We start from the raw sequence: 17,447 nt of genomic DNA on the forward strand, positions 1-17,447 counted from the left end.
CGTTGCATAAGGGCCGGGCTGGGGCGGCCCCGCTCCGCCCCCGGAGGTGCGCGCCGGGCTCCGCGGGGACAGCGGCGGCTCCGCGGGCGGCTCGGCCGCTTAGTGCCTTTCTCTTTCCAGTATTTTTCGGCTTTGAGGCTCTTTTTAATATATATATATATATATATATTATTTTTTTCTCCAAGCGGGCCGGTGGCTCCTTGCCATGAGCAGCCCGAAGGCAGCATGAAAGCGGGCAGGCGCGGCTATCCAGCCCGCTCCGGTGTAGGATGGCTCTTGGCGAAGTGCTGCTGCTGCTCCTGCAAAGGTCGGTGGTGACTTGGGCTCGGGGGCGGGAGGAGCGTCTGTCCCCGGGGTCGGGGCCGGGAGCTCGGTGGGACCCCCGGGCAGCGGCCTCTGCCCCACTCCGGGAGAGTGTGGAGGAAAAGGGCGGAGGAGCTGCCGGGACCCCCCGTCCCGGGGCAGCCGGACCTCCCCGGGGCAGACAGAGCCCTCCCTGCAGGCAGCGGGGCCGGGGCATCGGGAGGGAGAGGGCTGAAGTTGACGGGATCCGCGTTGTCGTGGCTGGTAGGAAACACCCAGGGACTGTAAGGTCAGCGGGGCAGGCAAAAATATTTGCTTAAATGAGATTTCTTCTCCTTGCTCCCTCCTCCCCCTTCCCAGTCTTTCTTGGGCTCGGGTAGAGCAGCACGCTTTGGGAACATCTGTTTCTCACAGCTGGCAAATCTGTGAATGGTGATGTGGGAAGGGTTGGGGGTGCTGGGCCGGGGCTGAGGGCTTCTTGGGGAGATGTGGGAACAGCACGGCGGCGAGAGCACCTTCTGAAAAGAAAAGGAAGACTGGTTTTTGCTCGGAACATCCCAGCTGAGATGGTCTGGGTAAAGGCTTCCCCGCCTGCAGCACTCACTCTGTGATACGGCTCTAGAACTTGTTCTGCACAGCACAAGTTTTTTTACAGGGGCTCAATGTGGTATCTCAGAGTGGCCAAGCATCAGTCTCCCCAACAGTACTTGCATCTTTTGTTTGAGGCTGTTGTTTCTTTTAAGACTAAAGCTTTTAAATTTCAGGCTTTTGTTCATGATGGAATCCCCACGTGAAGGTGGGCACACATTTGCAATGCAGAAGCACTGCTACCCCAGTTACTGACCCAGACCAGAGCTGAAACGTGTGTTTGTGAGATGCTGATCTCTTTCAGCCTGGGGAGAACATCCCACTTCATGCCAGCTAAGCAACTGCAAAGGTCTTAAGAAGAGGCACATAACCTGGTGGCCTCAGTAGAGCTGCTAGCAGAAAGGTTGTTGAGCCAAACCACTGTGAAAGCCAGGGCTCTAGGTGGAGGGGGAGAGGAAGCAGCTGGCTCTTCTCTCTCCTTTTGAAGTATTAACTGTGTTTGCAGTTCTGGTTTAAGGATCAGTGACAAAAGGTGTTTTGTGGCACCAGTCGCTTTCTTTCTTTTGCGACCTTGGTAGTCAACTTGGAAAGGGCAGAAAGTGTAAAAAGCTATCTACTACACAGAAAAACAGAGGCAGTCCAGTAGTGGAAGTGCTCCCTAAGCACAAGCAGTACCAACCCTGTACTTGAGGAGGGATTTGGGTGTCCGAGACAATATCATCAGTGTGTTCTTGTTGGCAGCTTCTGCCATTCAATTGGGAGATGCTCTGAAGTGGCAACCTGGCCTTCGAAGCCTTGTGTATCCTGCGTTGTCAGTGTTCATCTTTGCTTTTGGGGGACAGTTTGCTTTTGGGGAGACGTGTCTTCTCTAGGACTTCTCACTGATCTCAGACTTGTAGTAGAGAGAGGTCACTTCTGGTTGTGTTAAGATGGATATATAAACACCTTGGAGTAATTCTCCCTGCTGCCCCGCCAATGACCTTCCCTCCACCTCTCCTTTTTCCTGTGACAGATGCCTAATGTATCTTGATCCTTGCACCAGCCGAGTAGGTTTCACTGTGCCTGTGAAAACTTTCTGTGAGAGGAACTGAGCAGCTGAGCCTATGGTTTGCTCTCAAACAGAGGTTGGTGCTTTTTGTGCCGTGGAGTTTGGAAGTGATGTGAATGCTTCATCTCCTAAATAGCGACAATAATGTTGAAAAAAAAAAAAAAAAGCCAACAAACCAGAGGTCCTGAGTATAACATTAAATAAATACATTTTGTTTAACTGGTCATTTCTCTGAAGGATTTTGACAGGCAACTCAAACTATCGTATAAATCATCTTCTGTCTTTTGCAGTAGCAGTGACCTTGTTCCTGCTTTTGTGCCTGTTTCTCTCGGTGAGTTTCTCATTGTGTCAGCTTTGCCTGTGTACGGAACTATTGGGATCCATACAGGGAAAGTGAATGACATTCAGTACCGGTTTTGCTCTGACCCAGATAGTCCCCTCCATGAACTAAATAAGGACTACTTCTCTGTCCTGCAGTATGGAGAAATATGAATCCTAATATAGGAGTGCCTCGAAGCAAGAGTCTGTCACTTGTTCTCAGCCATAAAAAGGGGGAACTAAGAGCAGTAGCCTTGCACAGCCTCCAGGCCAATGGCCTCAATCAGCTGGGAGCAGCCAAGCAAGGCTTCTTGCAGCATTTCCTAAATGCACAAACTCAAAGTAATGACCTTGTGTAGTGGGATGCCCCTTAGCGCTGCAGAACTGGTTTTGGAAGCAGGTTGATGAGATGGTTCGGGTTCTGATGGCGTTCTGATAACTAGAGGCGGTCATTGAGTTCTCCTCACAAATCAGCCCAGGATCTTCTGTTTAAAATAATTCCATGTTTCTTTTAACACCATCTCCTCAGTTATCTGCGTGGTTCTGGTCTGAGGCTCCATTAAAACAGTTGTGATGTGGGAACAGAGGGAAAGCAGAGGGACTTCTGCTTTGAGAAATGTCTGTTCTGGAGCAAGTGGTCAGCTGCACTCTCTGACTGTTACAAAGTCAAAGCTTGGTTACCTTTAACCATGGAGCTGAGGGCAGAGTTCAGTGCCATTGCCCCACACTCCTATCGGCACACGGCTCTGCGGCGTGGCCGTGCAGGGCTGGCACCGGGTGGAGTTTGGCTCTTCTTTTTGCATTCTTTCTGTTACTGCCCTGTTTCTTTCTTTCCTTTCTTTTCCGCTTCTTGATTTCTTACTGGCCTTCTTGTAATGCGCAGCAAAGGGAGCTCCGCCAGCTGCCTTGAGCATCTCTGCTCGCTGGTCAGAAACAGAGCCTTAACTGGAAGTTGGGCAAACTGGCGTAATTTCAAGGGCTGTCAGCAGCATCTTAATGAAAGTTATTTCTTCATTAGGTAGAAAGTGAGATCTGATGGTGCTTTTTATAGAAGGTGCTGACATTGTGTTAGAGCAAGCTGCAGGCTTTGCTAAGGAAACTGGTACCTTAGTGCTGCGTGGTAGCAAGGGAGTGATCTGCAGTAGTATGTCCAAGCCCGTAACATTTCCTAATTTGAACATATTTTATTTAGTGTTTCAGCCTGAGCCATGGTTACACTGTATAAAGTGCAGTGGAATGCATGGCCGAAGCAGTTCTGTCAAAAATGAGGCAGAGGAGAAAACAATAGTAAAGCTAAGGGTGTCAACCAAAGCTTGCTTCGTTTCCTGGTCCTCCTTGAATGAGAAATATGAGGAAACTGTTACCTTCTCCAAATACACTCTGCTGGTTAAGCCGCTGTGTTGCTCATTAGCTGCATCTCAGAAAAGTCAAGAGGATCAAGTGTACCGGCTCTCCGTGGGCGCCAGCCTTGGGCTCGGTTCCTTCTCCTGGCAGGTTCACAAGAAAACGGCTCTGTGAGGTTTGGGAGAGCTGTTGCTGTCTCCTTCCAGCTCTATTAAGAGAAAACCAGTGAGCCTATGGCAGGAGCAGCTCTTCCAAGCCCGGTGTTCTCCCACCTCTGCAGGCTGAGTCGAGCTGCAGTGGAAGGAGAGAGCTGATGGAAACGCTGCTCCTCTGGGCAAGTGGGATGAGCATGGCAAGGTGAATGCTGCTGGCAAAAAAAAACCCTAGAACTAGTGTGGAATTGTGCTTTCCTATGCCCGCCTTGCACCCTGCCTAAAGCGTCCTGAGCTAAGCACGTGCAAAGTGCCCAGCAGTCCCCATGCTGGTCTGCTGGAGGAAATGAAGACCTGTAGGTCTGAACCTGTGCATGTCCTCCCCTTGAATGTGGCAGTGAGACCTGTGAGGATTTGGGCAGAAGTCTCGAGGCCGATAAACTGTCTCTGAACATGAGCAATGGAACAGGAAGCGCAGCTGGCTGCTGCGGTGTTCAGTCCAGTGCTGGGGAGCAGTAAGCCCTTTTTAGGATGATTTAGCTATAAGTATTGTTAAATCTTATCTGTTCATAGGAGGTCTTTTAAGGTAGGGACATTGCTTATGAGTTTGCTCAGGTCTGTTTTCTGTGGCTTTGTGCTACGACACATGAAGCGTCAAAGAGCAGAGGAGGTTTGGGATTTCCACAGGGCTGGCCATGCATGGGGCTCCTCTGCTCGCTGCCAGCCACTTTCTGTAGCCCTGGTGTGCCCCACATCAATGCCAGCATTCAGGATGCTTTTCCAAGTGTCTGTCAGTTCCCAAGACCCAAGCAATCCAGGCATTATTTGGTATTTTTCTTCTTCGTGAATTCCACGCACTGCTGGATGACTCTAGCTCTCTGGACATGAGGTAGCCCCTCATCCCTGGCTTCATATCTCCATTTTCAGGCTGATCGCGCAGCCTTATCTTTTGAGATGTGGTTATATACAGGATGTAACAGCAGTTGTACAGAAACTTTCAGCTTGTAGCTCATGTAAGTAAAGTAGACAGCAAGATCAGCTTCTAGTTACAGCTCTGGGGCTGGATGCGTGGGGGGATGCTTATTATTCAGATTGCTGCATTGTTTTCTACTTTGATAAAATCGTCCAGCCTTAACAAAACGTGGGGTTTGCTTTTATTCAGGCAGAGCTCCTAAACTTTCCATTCATGCCAAGAAACATACAAGAACTCACAAGGCTTTATTCATCTTGTCAAAAGCCTGGAGAAGGGAGACTTTATTCCAAGGGAAAATAAGAGCAGATAATTGTGAAAAATATAGCTCGGGTAACTCCTTGCTTAATTCAGAGAACGTGGGGTGGCTTAGTATGCTGCTTTTCTATAAAATAAGTGCCAGATAGATGCATTGTTGAAGAATTCAATGGACGGATGCTGAAATAAAATCTATCCATTTTGAAGTGAAACAAAAAGGGCAATGATTTCACATGACCCCAGAAGGATTTTGGTGTGTTGTTTTTTTTTTTTTCCCCAAAGTGTTATGTTTCAGCACACACCTTGTTAAGACTTTTGTATGTATTAAGAAAACTAATTTGTCATGTTGAAGTTAGACTCCAATGTTTTGAGTCTTCTAAAAATATCACTGATAGCGTACTACTCAAACACAGCAGAGCACTGCTACATTTCAGTGTAGTTCTCGTCTGTTAACAGGCTTTATGAAAACATTTTGGTCTTTGGCAAAAGTTGCGGTTTCTTCTTCTCCAAAGAGAAGAATCAGGTGAATAGTCAGTGAGTGCTGAGGGATTCTTCAGGAGTGGTTTTTGGTTGGGTAAGGAGCTCCAGCTCTCCCGCCAGTTGAGCCACTGCCTATCAGTTGCTATTGCGGAATGGTTCAATTGCCAACGTTGCATCACACACTACAGTGTGGTGTAAAAATACTTACAACTACAGAAGTACATCAGGCTGCTTTCTGGAAAAAGATCCGAAGTAGAACCTGAGCACTTGCAAAAATTAGCAGAAAATACCTAAGGTGATATGCCTCAAAATGTCTCCCTTGGCCAATGTTCTTTGCCATTGTAGAACCGCAAACCCAAACTCAACCTGTTTGCTTCTAGTTCATGTTTGATGTGGTTGATTATCCTGAAAGACAGACAGTTCCTGGGATGAAAGGCAGTTAGTGCATCCCATCTCTCTTTTTGGATGTGCCACTCAACCCATCAGCTGCTGCCCTGGGCTGTCCCCGTTGGACTGAGAATGTGGAAGCTGCGCACATCACCTGGGCTCCTTGCAGATAGTTAGGATGAAATATGAAAATTTCACCGGTGGAGTCCTAATGACACGAGAAATGGAACCTGCAAACTGAATTACAGCAGTTAATAATAGAACAGCTTCTCTTTGATGGGGAGAGAGCCGTTAAATACGCTTCAGTTTATATATATGTCATTGGCTTTTCTCTAATGTGATGTGCATAATATCGCATTGCAGAAAGCCCTGTGCAGCTCTGCTTTCTCACTCCCTCACCTCCCAGCAGTTCCCAGTGCCTAGAGATGCTCTTCTGCTGTATGGGAACTCTGATTGCTTGGTACTTTTGGAAAACGGAGCAAATACATCTCCCATTTTGTGTGTTTTCACATTAAGACTTGGTAGTTACTATCTGACTGCCCCTGTTGCACCCCAGTGCTCTTGGTGGCTCAGTGTGCTGCAGCCAGAGTTGGCCCTGGTGCAGCTCAACACCTCTGAAATCTTGGAGCTCTGCAACATTATTTTCCAGGCTGCATTGAAGGCTGAAGCCTGGGAGCCAGGTCTGCAGATTAGCCTTGAGCAGATGCGATCCTAAGGAGCTGGGAGATGGTTTTCAGTGAAGGTTTTTTTTTTCTGTATTTGGAGGATGCAAATCGAACATGGAAATGTAATGCCCCTGTGTGTAGGAAAGCACAAGTAGGTTCTGCATGTCATTTCTGAGCAAAGATCCCTTGTTCTTTAGCACAAGGCTGTGCTGAATTAAACATTTATGAAAGTGATGGACTCTTTGCCTGGAACTAGGGTTCGTCAGGAGATGTTCTTGCCGTTGTGATCCTGGGCATTTTTCTAAGCTGAGATGTCACATGGAGCAAGCAGCTCTGAGCATGCTAGGAGGGCGGGGAATGGCACATCCCAAGCTACAGCTACATCCTCTGAGGCTGTGTACGTGTGTTTCGCTCCTTCCTTCAAAATACATGCAGCTTTAATGAACAGATGTTTCTCACATCTCTAAGACGTGCGGTACATCGTAACCCATCCGACAACACGTTGCCATTCAGTGAGTTCTCTGAAACTTTCTTGAAACCAGGTGGGGACCTGATACCGAGGTGAGCATCCAATGGGCAGGAGTTAGAGCTTCCAGAGTTCAGTCTGCGAGTTCACTTTGGCCTTTTCATGGGCCTGCATGTCTGGGGTACTACACTCTGCACATTCCCAGTATGACGTTGCTTAGCAGCACTGGAGTTGACCGTGGCTAAAACCAGCGTGGGAGCAGCAGTGCTGCATTAGGTTGTGGGCTGCACCCAGGTACAGAGCCCAGCATCGCACGCGTGTCCCGTTGCACCGGGCTCTGCTGCAGCCCCTGCCCACACTGAGCACCCTGCGGCCCCAGCTCCAAGGCAGGCTATGGGAAGGGTTGCACAACCCCATATAATTTAACCACATGCTGAATAAATACACTTTTGAGAACTCTTTTGAAGACATGTTGCCTAATTAATCCTGCAGGGGGTATAATATGTATATTTTTGAAATCCAGTTTTAGCATCGTGCAATTAGCTTTTATGGCCTAAGGATTCTGATTTAAGACATTCTTTCATTACTAATGGTAATCTGTTTTAATTAGAAATGCAAATGTCTTTTAGATCCAAATGTATCTGAGTGGTACAGTGTAAAAAGATGATTCACAGCTAATACCATTGAAGTGCCTCCAGACTGCTATTCATTATAACTTCTGTAGTTTGAACCCTGAGGACCAACATGATGCTCAAACATTGCTCTCAGCTGTAGTACGTGGAGGCTGAATAGATTTCTTTAGGAAACAGAATAAGTATTAATCAACAGGGATCCTTAGGAGGGCAGCAGAAGGAAAATCATAGCCGTAGGCAGGAAGGAGGCAAGCGCTGCCAGTGTTCCAGCAGTGACTTCAGCTCCGTGACGGCATAGCACAGCCCTGCCAGGTGCTGAGCAGACAGCAGCATCTTCCCTGGCTCTGTCTCAGTGTCACTGAGCTCACTCAGACTCGAGCATCCCGGGCTGTGTAGGTAGGGCTGGAGCTGCTGGGAGCAGTGCTGCTGTAACATCTGAGCTGGCAGTGTGTCTGAGAAGGGTCTTGAGCAAATCAAGTTGCAGACAAACACCTAAAGACTAAAGTTTGCTGAGTATTCACTGCACTCGCTTGTCCTGGAGATAGCAAACTATCATGTGGGTGGATGCCTGTGGTGGGGCATTGTACACTGCAGTCAATGATTACCCGACTCAACAAAGTGTTTTTAGAGTCAAAGAGCCTCTGCTGTTCAACCAGCCTACCCTCCCTGTTGTGTTCAAATAGAAGTATTTCTTTTTCCTAGCTGTTTTGAAGAATGTGGCTGAAAGGAAGTCACTGCTCAGCAGCAGTGATGTAGCTGTGAAGAGAGGGTTTGTAACGATAATCTCTCTTATTAGACTCTTACTTGGTAGAGCAGTTTTGCAGCTACTTGTGATTAGACACTGATGCAGTGGGGAGCCAAGCGATGCAGTTGTAGTGCAACTCTCTGCTAAACTGGACTTCAGGTTTTTTTTTTTCCCCATGCGATGCTTGTTGGTAAGGAGCAATGATGCAGGCACTGAGAAACCATAGGATGTTCCTTGAGGCCCTCCAGAAACCTGAATCACCCAGTTCCTCAGGAGCAGCTGTAGTGGGGATGCTGGTGGCTGGGTCAAGGCTCAGCCTCAGAGGGCTGAAAGCTCGGTGGAGTGCTGCAGAGCTCTCCTACCCTGAGCAGCAGATGTCTTTTAGAGCTCAATTTCCCATTCCATCTCTCCTGCTGACGCAGATGCAGCATAGCAGTGATTTCAGCACTGATAGATGATAAATGCGCTGACGGGTGCCGCAGGGAAGGTTCCTTCCAGGCCTGCTCCCTGCCCTGCAGTCAACCGGGACACAGATCGCATGGGTTGTTACGTGGGGCAGCAAGTGATGTTCTGCATTCCTGCTTAAGCTGAGTGAGCCAAAGCTTCCCAAAGTCTGACAGTCTTGAGTGTGCACTTAAAAGTCTCCGAGCTGCTTAGCCATTTTGCTGTGCCGTGTTAAAGAGCCAAGCATCGCAAGTACCAGCAGTTCTTATCTGTGTGTTTTATTTCCCTACCGCTGTTTGCATTGACTTCATTCATTACTTCTCTCAATCCATCCCAGCCAGTACCTTTGCTGTGAGCTTGTATTTTCCGCTGGTATTTCTGGAGGAGAAGGGTGTGCAGGAAGCTGCTTTGGGCAGCAGCCGCGGAGGCTGAGGCTGCCATGTGTCTGTCGTCCAGCACCCCAACCTCGTTGTTCTTGGTGGTTTCGTGGTGTCCGCTCTCGCCTGCACCACTCGCAACTTATCCTTGTTCCGTTCTTTTCTTTTCAGGGGCTGTCAGAGCCTGAATAATTTAAGAGGGAACAAATGGGAGACGTTCATGGAGGACTCTGTTCTTACCTAGGCACAATTTGACAAGCATGTAGATTGCCTTGGGTTTCCACTGCACCTACCACAACTTTACTAAGAGAAAAGCCCCTTACCTAGACATCTGTGTCATTTTTGCTTAGTAAAGTTATTCAAGATCAGCGCCTTTGGAATTGGTTGGTAAATGGACAAAGACTTTCTCTTTGCCCGGAGCTCCTGACAGCCTCCAAGTACCAAAGAGAACTCCACACCACTAGAAAGCAAGAGACAGCTGCTGAATGTTGGAAGCTACTGCATTTGGCAAAAGAAGCTGACGCTAAGATGCACACAGTTGTGTTTGGTTTTTTCTGCTTGTTTTCTGTGCTTTCTGAGCCCTGTGTGTGCCTGGAAAGTTTAATGACCAATTCCTTCTTTCTCAAGATGCAGTTTTTCTTCCTACCCCAAAAAGCTTTGGGTTCTGTTCTTGCTTTTTGTTTTCCAATTCCAATTTATTTTGTCACAGAACCCCTTCAGTTGTTTCCATTAGGAATTGTTTGGAAACATAGCTATGGTTTCCTTTGAGGTAGGGAGATATAAATAAGACATTCCGATGTCCTCCTCTCTCCCCAAAAGTTCAGCGGTTGTTCACCTTGCATAGAGGCTGCTGGCTTCGAGCATAAAGCAGAGCTGTCCTTAGCAGTCACGGAATCATTAAGGTTGGAAAAGACCTCTAAGATCATCCAATCCAATGATGTCATTCAACTGAGAAATGACTTCATTAAATGTGGAAACGTTCTTACAGTAGCTCAATTTGGGAGCTGCTGAATGAAGCTGACCCCTGACGCTTTACAAAAGAATAAGGCTTGTGTTGTATTAACAGCTGCTTGGAAACCACGTGCAATAAATTTTGTTTTTGTGCCCACCACTAGGATAAAAGGCAGTATTCACCATCTCTGGTACCCTTAGCACTCTCAGCAGAGCAACACTGCTTAGATCAAAGTTAAAAAGTCTGCTTCTGTGTGGGTGTCTAAGCATTTCACAGTTCCTTATGCTAAAAGTAACAGTGTACTTGCAAAGGCCAGCCAGTGCTGTTCTTGTTCAGCTTTAATCATGACATTTTTCCCCTCATCACCCCATACAGGTCTCCGTAAAGGTTCAGGGTTAACACCTTTATTTTTATTTTTTTAAAACACACATAAGTCTCCTGTCCAAATATATCAAGGAGGATTTTGCTTTGTGTTTGGAGTCCTGTTCCTTTTGCTGCTAGTGACACTTACTCTGGAAACTTCAGGGCTTGGGATTATGTTATTTTTGTCACAGAACGAGGACAGTGTAAATACAAAATGTAAAGTAGAAGAACTTAGAAGTGCTTCAACAAGTTGTTTGACTAAATTGAAATAAATGTTGGTTTGTTCAAAAAAAAAAAAAAAGCATGCCCTTTCTGGATCTTGTTATGCTTGACTTTTTATTTCCTTTCTTGCTAAAGAGAGATGCATGCCTCTTACCTTCAGAAATCTGCCCACAAAGCTGTGAGGCATTACCAGAAGACTGTTCCTACGTACGTTCCCTGCAGAGGTGTTGCTGGGCTGGATCAAGACAAGCACTGGGTTCGATCCCCAGCCAAGGGAATGAGTGAATGAAATCAAGTGCGTAGACCTACTGCGTTTGTCCTCAAACTGTTGTGTGGAGCAATTGCTCTTTTTCTGAGCTTTGCCACGCTCCTTCATTCAGTCCAAATATATTCTAGAAGGGTGTTGCTGTGCCTGAGGAGATAATGAGGGTCCTTTGAAGGACTCAAGGTTGGCCTGTTGCACACCTATCTCATGGTGTCTGGGGACAGGAGCTGGCTAGGAGCATCTCCCCAGCAGATGAGTGGATTCACTCTGTGCGTGATGTCCTCTTGTTATTCTTATCGTGAACTCAGAGCAGCTTACGTGAGGGGTCATATGGGAAGGCCAATGGATGGAGAGGAACCTCCCATCATGGATGCTCATCACAGCTGTAAGCTGTTGTGTGGATACACGTTTCTGGATGGGACACCTGACGAGGAGGACCACAGACATGTCTGCCACTCAAGTGCTTGATGCTACCCAGTCAAACTGCACACTTTCCTGAGAGCCTCTTCAGAGGTGCAAGGACATGTCCTGCCCTCGTATGCAGAAGCTCCTGGTTTAAATGCTCATCCGTAGGAAGCAAGATCCCGCCCTGTATCCATCTGAGGACCTCTTTTCCTCTTCTCCCTGTGCTTTCCCTAAAGTTGCCTCTGGCAATAGCTCTAAGTCCATATGAAACCGTAGCTGTGGTAGGAGTGACTGCTGTGGCTGTTCTTACCATCACTCTTGGACAGCAACAAAGTCATGTTACCACGCAGCAGGCTGCAGCACTGTGCCTTACCCTTGTGCAGCTTCTCTCCCAGCAGCCCAGCTCACTCATTCTGCACGCTCTCAGGGTTTCAGGAACTTCTCTTGCAAGGTCTCTTGAGACCATGCGCCTCTGTGCTGCTTCTCCAGGCTTTGGGCTTTCTCTCACCCTTTGAAACTTTCCCAGAACTGTGGTGACTTTTCGCTGACCTCCAGGAACCGGCGCTCTCGAGCCCTGACGCTCCGGCTGGCACAACCAAGACCTGGAGACTACTTTGGGATGTCAGCTTTCCCAGCACATGCTGGATGAAAGCCTCATCTGAGCAACACCAGCTAAAAATAAAAGCTATTCAACTGGAGCTAATGGCGGCCTGCCATGAGTTATTGCTCATTAAAGGGAATTGTCAGATGCTTAACTTCAGCTAATCATTTCCTGCTGCGAGATCGGCCTGGTATGAAACATACTCAAATGTGGGAAGGGGATTCACAGTAACTAAATTTAGTCAAGGGTGTAATTTACTCGGGCTCCCTCTGTAGTTAATGGGAAGAGAGAGGCTGCTGCAGGGGGTGCGTCCCGCTCCGCATCGCCCTCGGGCAGCAGCAAGCATGGCTCCTTGATTGCTGGGAGGAACCAGCACCCGGGCTAGGTGAGCGCCTGCTGTCCTCTGCTTCATCTCCTGCTTGGAAGCAATGACTGGGAAGCTTTGGTACTCCAGTATCAAAGCATTAAGGCCTACAGATCAGTGTTCTTTTCTCAATGGTTCTAAGTCAAACGCAACCCTCCCAGGAACATCCTTCTTTCATTACAGCAAGACTACAGGGAATTCTGCAGAACATCATCTTTGTCAGATGGCTCTTCTTGCCCGTTTCCAAGAAAGATCAGCTATTGAATAAAGAAACAGTTGCGTTCCGAACGTTGTGTGATTAATTTATTTTTTCCAGTTAATTTTGGAAGTTAGTCTCGTTTGCATGTTTGGCAGTGAACCCGTAAGTCAAAATTTGAGTTCTCACATTACAGTGACTGGAAAGTTTGTCAAGTACGTCTGCTTTTAGCAATGTAGGTTTCTTTCTCTGTTGGACCAGAAACATTTGCATGAAATATTTAACTCCGTATCTCTCTTTAAATTTGGACTGAAGTCGTTTCATCCACATAAATGGAATTGTGAGAGTCCTGCCAGATTGATTTGTGTTTTTGGACATTACTTCCAAACTGAAGCTTCAAGTGATGCTCCAAGATACAAACAGAAGATTTTGCTGAAGCTTCCCAAGTCTGCTCGTTTCCAGGCCGTTATAAAGACAGGGAGAACATTTGAACTCGGAGTGGAATTTGCATTGAGATTTCAATAGAAATCTCATTTCTCAAGAAACATTTCAAGGTGTCTTCACCCATGGGTGAAGGGGGGTCCTAGCTGTGTCCCCTTGTTTCTCCCTCACTGGCATCTCTGCACGCAGCTGGACACGAGCAGGACGGGACGCAGGTGGGAGCCAGGAGGACTGCAGGAGAGTTTTGCAATTTCATTGCGCAAGTTAAATGTGCTTCTAATCTAAAGGGCTTTTTGTGCCAGTTGTCCTTCATCTTTGTCCGATGCGGGCACTGAAAATTTCCTCATGTTCACTTGGGACCTGGTACAGACGCGGCGCCTGAGGAGGCAGTTTATCTGCTGACATTAAAACTTGTCAGGTTCATTATTTACATTTGTCATGAACCAGTGTTTAGTGTTTTCATTTGAGGAACAGCTGCAAAGTGACTTTGAATTATCCACATATTGCTACCTCCCAATGTTTTAGGAAATCCATGCCAGATTTTACATGCAGAACAGGCTCTAACGCTAAAACTGGGATCTGTCCTGTCATCTGCCTAAGCCACAAAGTTTTGTAACCCTGACTTGTGCCAATAAAAATGTTTCTCTGAGCATGTTTTGGACATTGAATGCAAAAGCACAGAAGAGACCAAAGAAGCAGTGCTCATTGCTCCTTCTGCCATCTTTGCTGAGTAGAGCTTTACCCCTTTAGCGCTGGAGCAAACAGGAGGTGGCAGAGCCCCAGGGAGCACATAAAGCCTCGTGGGGCCTTGAGATGTGAACTGGAGCCTACAACCTCTAGGGCGCACGAGCTGCTCTTGGACAGGGTAGGGAGAGTGCATTTTGATGGCTTGGATGATCCTTGTTTGTTTAGTGCGTAATACTAACAAATGGGCTGTGCTTGAGCCTAGGGGGAGTCTGGATGCCTCCCGCTTTCCAAGATTTTCTGCTTCAGAGATTCCCGTCCTTCAGGAAGTAGTAGCTTGAGAAAGGACCGAGTTAGTCTTTCACCCACATCTGATTCAATTCTGTCTTTGTCATAAATGTTATTTTACAGCAATCACTGAATATGGAAAAAGGGCTGTGCTGAGCGGAGCCGAGTGGAGTTAATTTATGTGCTCATTGGTCAGGTTGTAGTTATTGGCTTTCATTCATGAGTGGAATTATTTCTGTGAAAAGAATGTAGATTTAAATGCACATGCTAATAGAATTACCGAGGTCCCATTCTGGCTCATCTTCTCTGGCTCCTGTGAAAAAAATCCTTTTCTCTCAGACTGGTTTTCAGGGGTGAGAATTGGAGCCGTGCCTAAATCCACTGGTCCCATGTAATGATTCACCTCATCTCAGCTCAAGCAGGAGTGTGTCCTGGCATAGTTATGCATCATCATAGCCGTGTTCTGTATTAAAATCTTGTTATCAAAGCATACTTTCCTACTATCATATATGGTATGTGGTTAGTATGGATCAAAAAGAGAAGCCTGGTGTTTTTCTTCTCAATTGCTCTGAGAAGCCTTTCCCATTCCCCGTTACAACCTTGGGTTCTGCAGATGGATCAGATGCTGTGTTATCCGGGTCAGACCTCTGCTCCCCTGTGTGCTCTGGGGAATGGGGAGGTAAAAATAAAATGTCTTGGAGTTCAGTTCCAACAGCAATTCCTACTGGCTGAAGTGGGAATACTGCCATGCCGCTAAAACGTGTCTGTGAGATTTTTGTTTTTCCTTTCACCCAGCCTTGCAGAGCTGGAACCTTCCATTTTCCAAGTAAAAGAGCTGTGCTTTTGTAGCCGTCTGTTCACTGCAGCAACAACAGGAAGCATTTCGTGACTCTGGCAGTGCAAAAGCTCCGAATGTTAAAGCTCTTTGCACTGGCTGTGTATCTGCCGCAGCCGTATTGCCAGAAGTTTCTTGGAGGTTTGCTTAGGAGTGTTTTGGAAACTGTCATTTCTCCTTGCTGAATGACTGGGTTGGCCAGGAAGTCCATCTAGCCACACTCGTCTGCTGACCTCCCCGCACCCATTCCTCTTCACCAGAGACCTTTTTATAGACAGGGCTGCGGTGACACGATGGCCACACGCCGCAGCTCGCTGCCAGCCCCGCCGTGCCTGCAGAGCTGCTGCGGTGCGCCTTGGGCCGCTTGTTTCGGTGGGTGCCTGAATTACCGCACAGTGAGCCGCTGTGTCGCACTCAAAGTGCTCGCTGGCTCTTCTTGAGCGCAGTCTGCTTCCAGACAGCTCTTGCCAGCGCGCTTCACAGAGCGCGTATGTGCTAGTGCTTTGCAAGAAGAACACGGTAACATGTTCTGCTTGATCCGCTCAGTGTTTGGATCTCCTCACCTCCTACCACGTGACATGATAAATGTGTTTGTAGCTGTACGTGTCGCGGAAGCGGCGCAGCTCGCACAAGCAGGGTTTTGGAGGTCATCCCAAAAGTCTTTCCTGGCAGATTTTGTGTGTTGCGTTTCTCTGTCTGCCATTAAGGGAGATCTGCTCTTTCTTCAGCTCCACTCTTGCCTTTGTGACCGTGTCAGGGTGACCTGTATTATGCATAAAAAAATCATTCTCAGCAGGGATGGCAAATGACAAGTGTGACTCGCTTAAGAACGTGGCAATATTGGCAATTCCTTTAAGAAAAAAAAAAAGTTATTAATATTGTATGTGGACAGTAGGTGTGTTTTTTGGACAGTACATGTTTGGACACGATGGGGAATAAGACAATGACGTGGGAGTGCTTTGTACAAGTGTTGGATGCTGAGCAGAGCAAAGCCACCCAATGCTAGAGGCTCTCATGGTGTCGGGGGAGCAGTCACACGTCCTTTCCATTCTGTTTCCCTGCCTGTCCTCCAGACAGAGTGCACGCTGTTGTCCAGAAAGAAGATAAGGCTGGAGCAATCTGCATGTCCAGCCTTCAACTGCTGCATGGCCAGCCAAGCCCAGGTCTCCCTCCCAGATCCCTTACAGTGGTAAGCTGGGGCACTGCAGCAGGCAGGGAGAATGAAGGAGACTTGTTATCTGCTAGGATCACGTGCAGCATGGCACAACTGAGATTCAGTAAACCCTGCCTGGTCCTAGGGGTATGGAAAGTAGGCCGTTCCTGGTAAATAGCCTTTTCCATTACCAATGCCATGACCTCGAGCAGGAAAGTCCCAAGCTTCTTTCAGGTAGGACTGTTGCACTGTGTAACTCTCCTCACTACCCAAAGCTTTCCTTCCTGAAACTTTTGGGCTGGCTGTATTCTCCACCTGATGGCCTGGAAGTCTGGTGATCAGTTTGGAAAGCTTTACTGGCTCTAGGTTAAACTTTGAACAAAATTCCTGCAAATGGGGATGGTAGTCTGTTGGCCAGCTCTGGCACTTGGGGTGTTTCTGCCTCACTGCTGCCTTTTCTAGTATGGCAGTGGAGAGTTCCTGATTGTCCTTGAGCTGGTGGGGTTGGGCCAGACTCCATTTTACCTCCTATCAGCTCCCTTCCATTACTTAAAGGTAAATTGACAAGGTGCCTTTGGCTCAAGGTTGTAGTTTGGGCTGTGCTGCTTCCAAACTGTAGTAAAAGCCTCTTTGTACATTAATTAACCAAGACATGGAAGATAGCTTATCCTCACTTTCACTCCACCTCTCACCTAGGCCCACTCCTCAGCAAAGTCCGTGTTACTTGTGCCTTCCCCAGATTTCATCCCTGAAAGTGACAGCCTGCAAAGAGTGAACTATAGAATCAGAAAATCATTAAGGGTGGAAAAGAACTCTAAGGTCATCTAGTCCAACCATCAACCCATCCCCACCGTGCCCACTAACCATGTCCCTCAATGCCAGATCTTGACATTCCTTGAACACTTCCAGTGACGGTGATTCCACCTCCAACCTGAACTCTTCCAGCACTTCTCTTCCCATGCCTGCAGCACAGCTCCCGTTGCAGCAGGACTTTCTGGCTGGAGGCATGGAGGGGAGGGAGAAGGTGCTCGCACCCTGAGAGCTGCCCAAGCACTCAGAATCACCATCACGAGAGCCTGAATTGTGCTGACATAAGGTGTGCTGAGAAACTGCCTGAGCATCACGTGGAGCCCACTCCAGGAGGCTATCTGAAGCCCATTGAATGGAAGATAAGCTGCCCACAGACAAATATTACCTTGCGCTCGTTGATTTAATGCTATTACACATTCACAGAATATCAGCAGTAGCTGTCTGAAAGCAGGCCTTTCTGAGATAAAACTCCTGCTTTGCTTTGCCCTGATGGAGGAATGTCTGAAACCAGTGGACCAGAAAGATCTAAGCAGCTCCACCTGCGATCTGCCTTCTTCCCAGGCATGCTCCTACTCCTCCTGTTGTCAGAAGACAGATGAGGTGGATTTTCTGCTCTCTGGGAAATGTACTTTGACTTACTCTAGTTGGTTACAGTTATTTCTGTATGTTCTAAAAGCATGACTTTTGATCC

The 17,447-nt window shown here is 47.5% G+C and overlaps 1 protein-coding gene across 11 annotated transcripts in view; it reads left to right on the top strand.

Annotated features, from left to right (window-relative positions):
- The window catches only part of KALRN (kalirin RhoGEF kinase), a 459,310-nt gene that overhangs the window by 392,510 nt on the left and 49,353 nt on the right, over nt 1-17,447 (top strand). For 2 of the 11 annotated variants that reach the window (XM_021400224.1, XM_021400223.1), the window contains exon 1: nt 29-307. The exons of 8 other annotated variants lie outside the window; for them this stretch is intronic. Coding sequence is in view for 2 of the 3 variants with exons in the window: in XM_021400223.1 (XP_021255898.1) it covers nt 226-307 (82 nt within the window). In the remaining variant the exon portion in view is untranslated. Of the gene's footprint in view, nt 1-28; nt 308-9,348; nt 17,445-17,447 lie in introns of those variants that run through there. One more of the 11 variants, XM_021400221.1, reaches the window with a different exon arrangement.

The sequence above is a fragment of the Numida meleagris genome, chromosome 5 (genome assembly GCF_002078875.1).
Source record: "Numida meleagris isolate 19003 breed g44 Domestic line chromosome 5, NumMel1.0, whole genome shotgun sequence".
NCBI lineage: Eukaryota > Metazoa > Chordata > Aves > Galliformes > Numididae > Numida > Numida meleagris.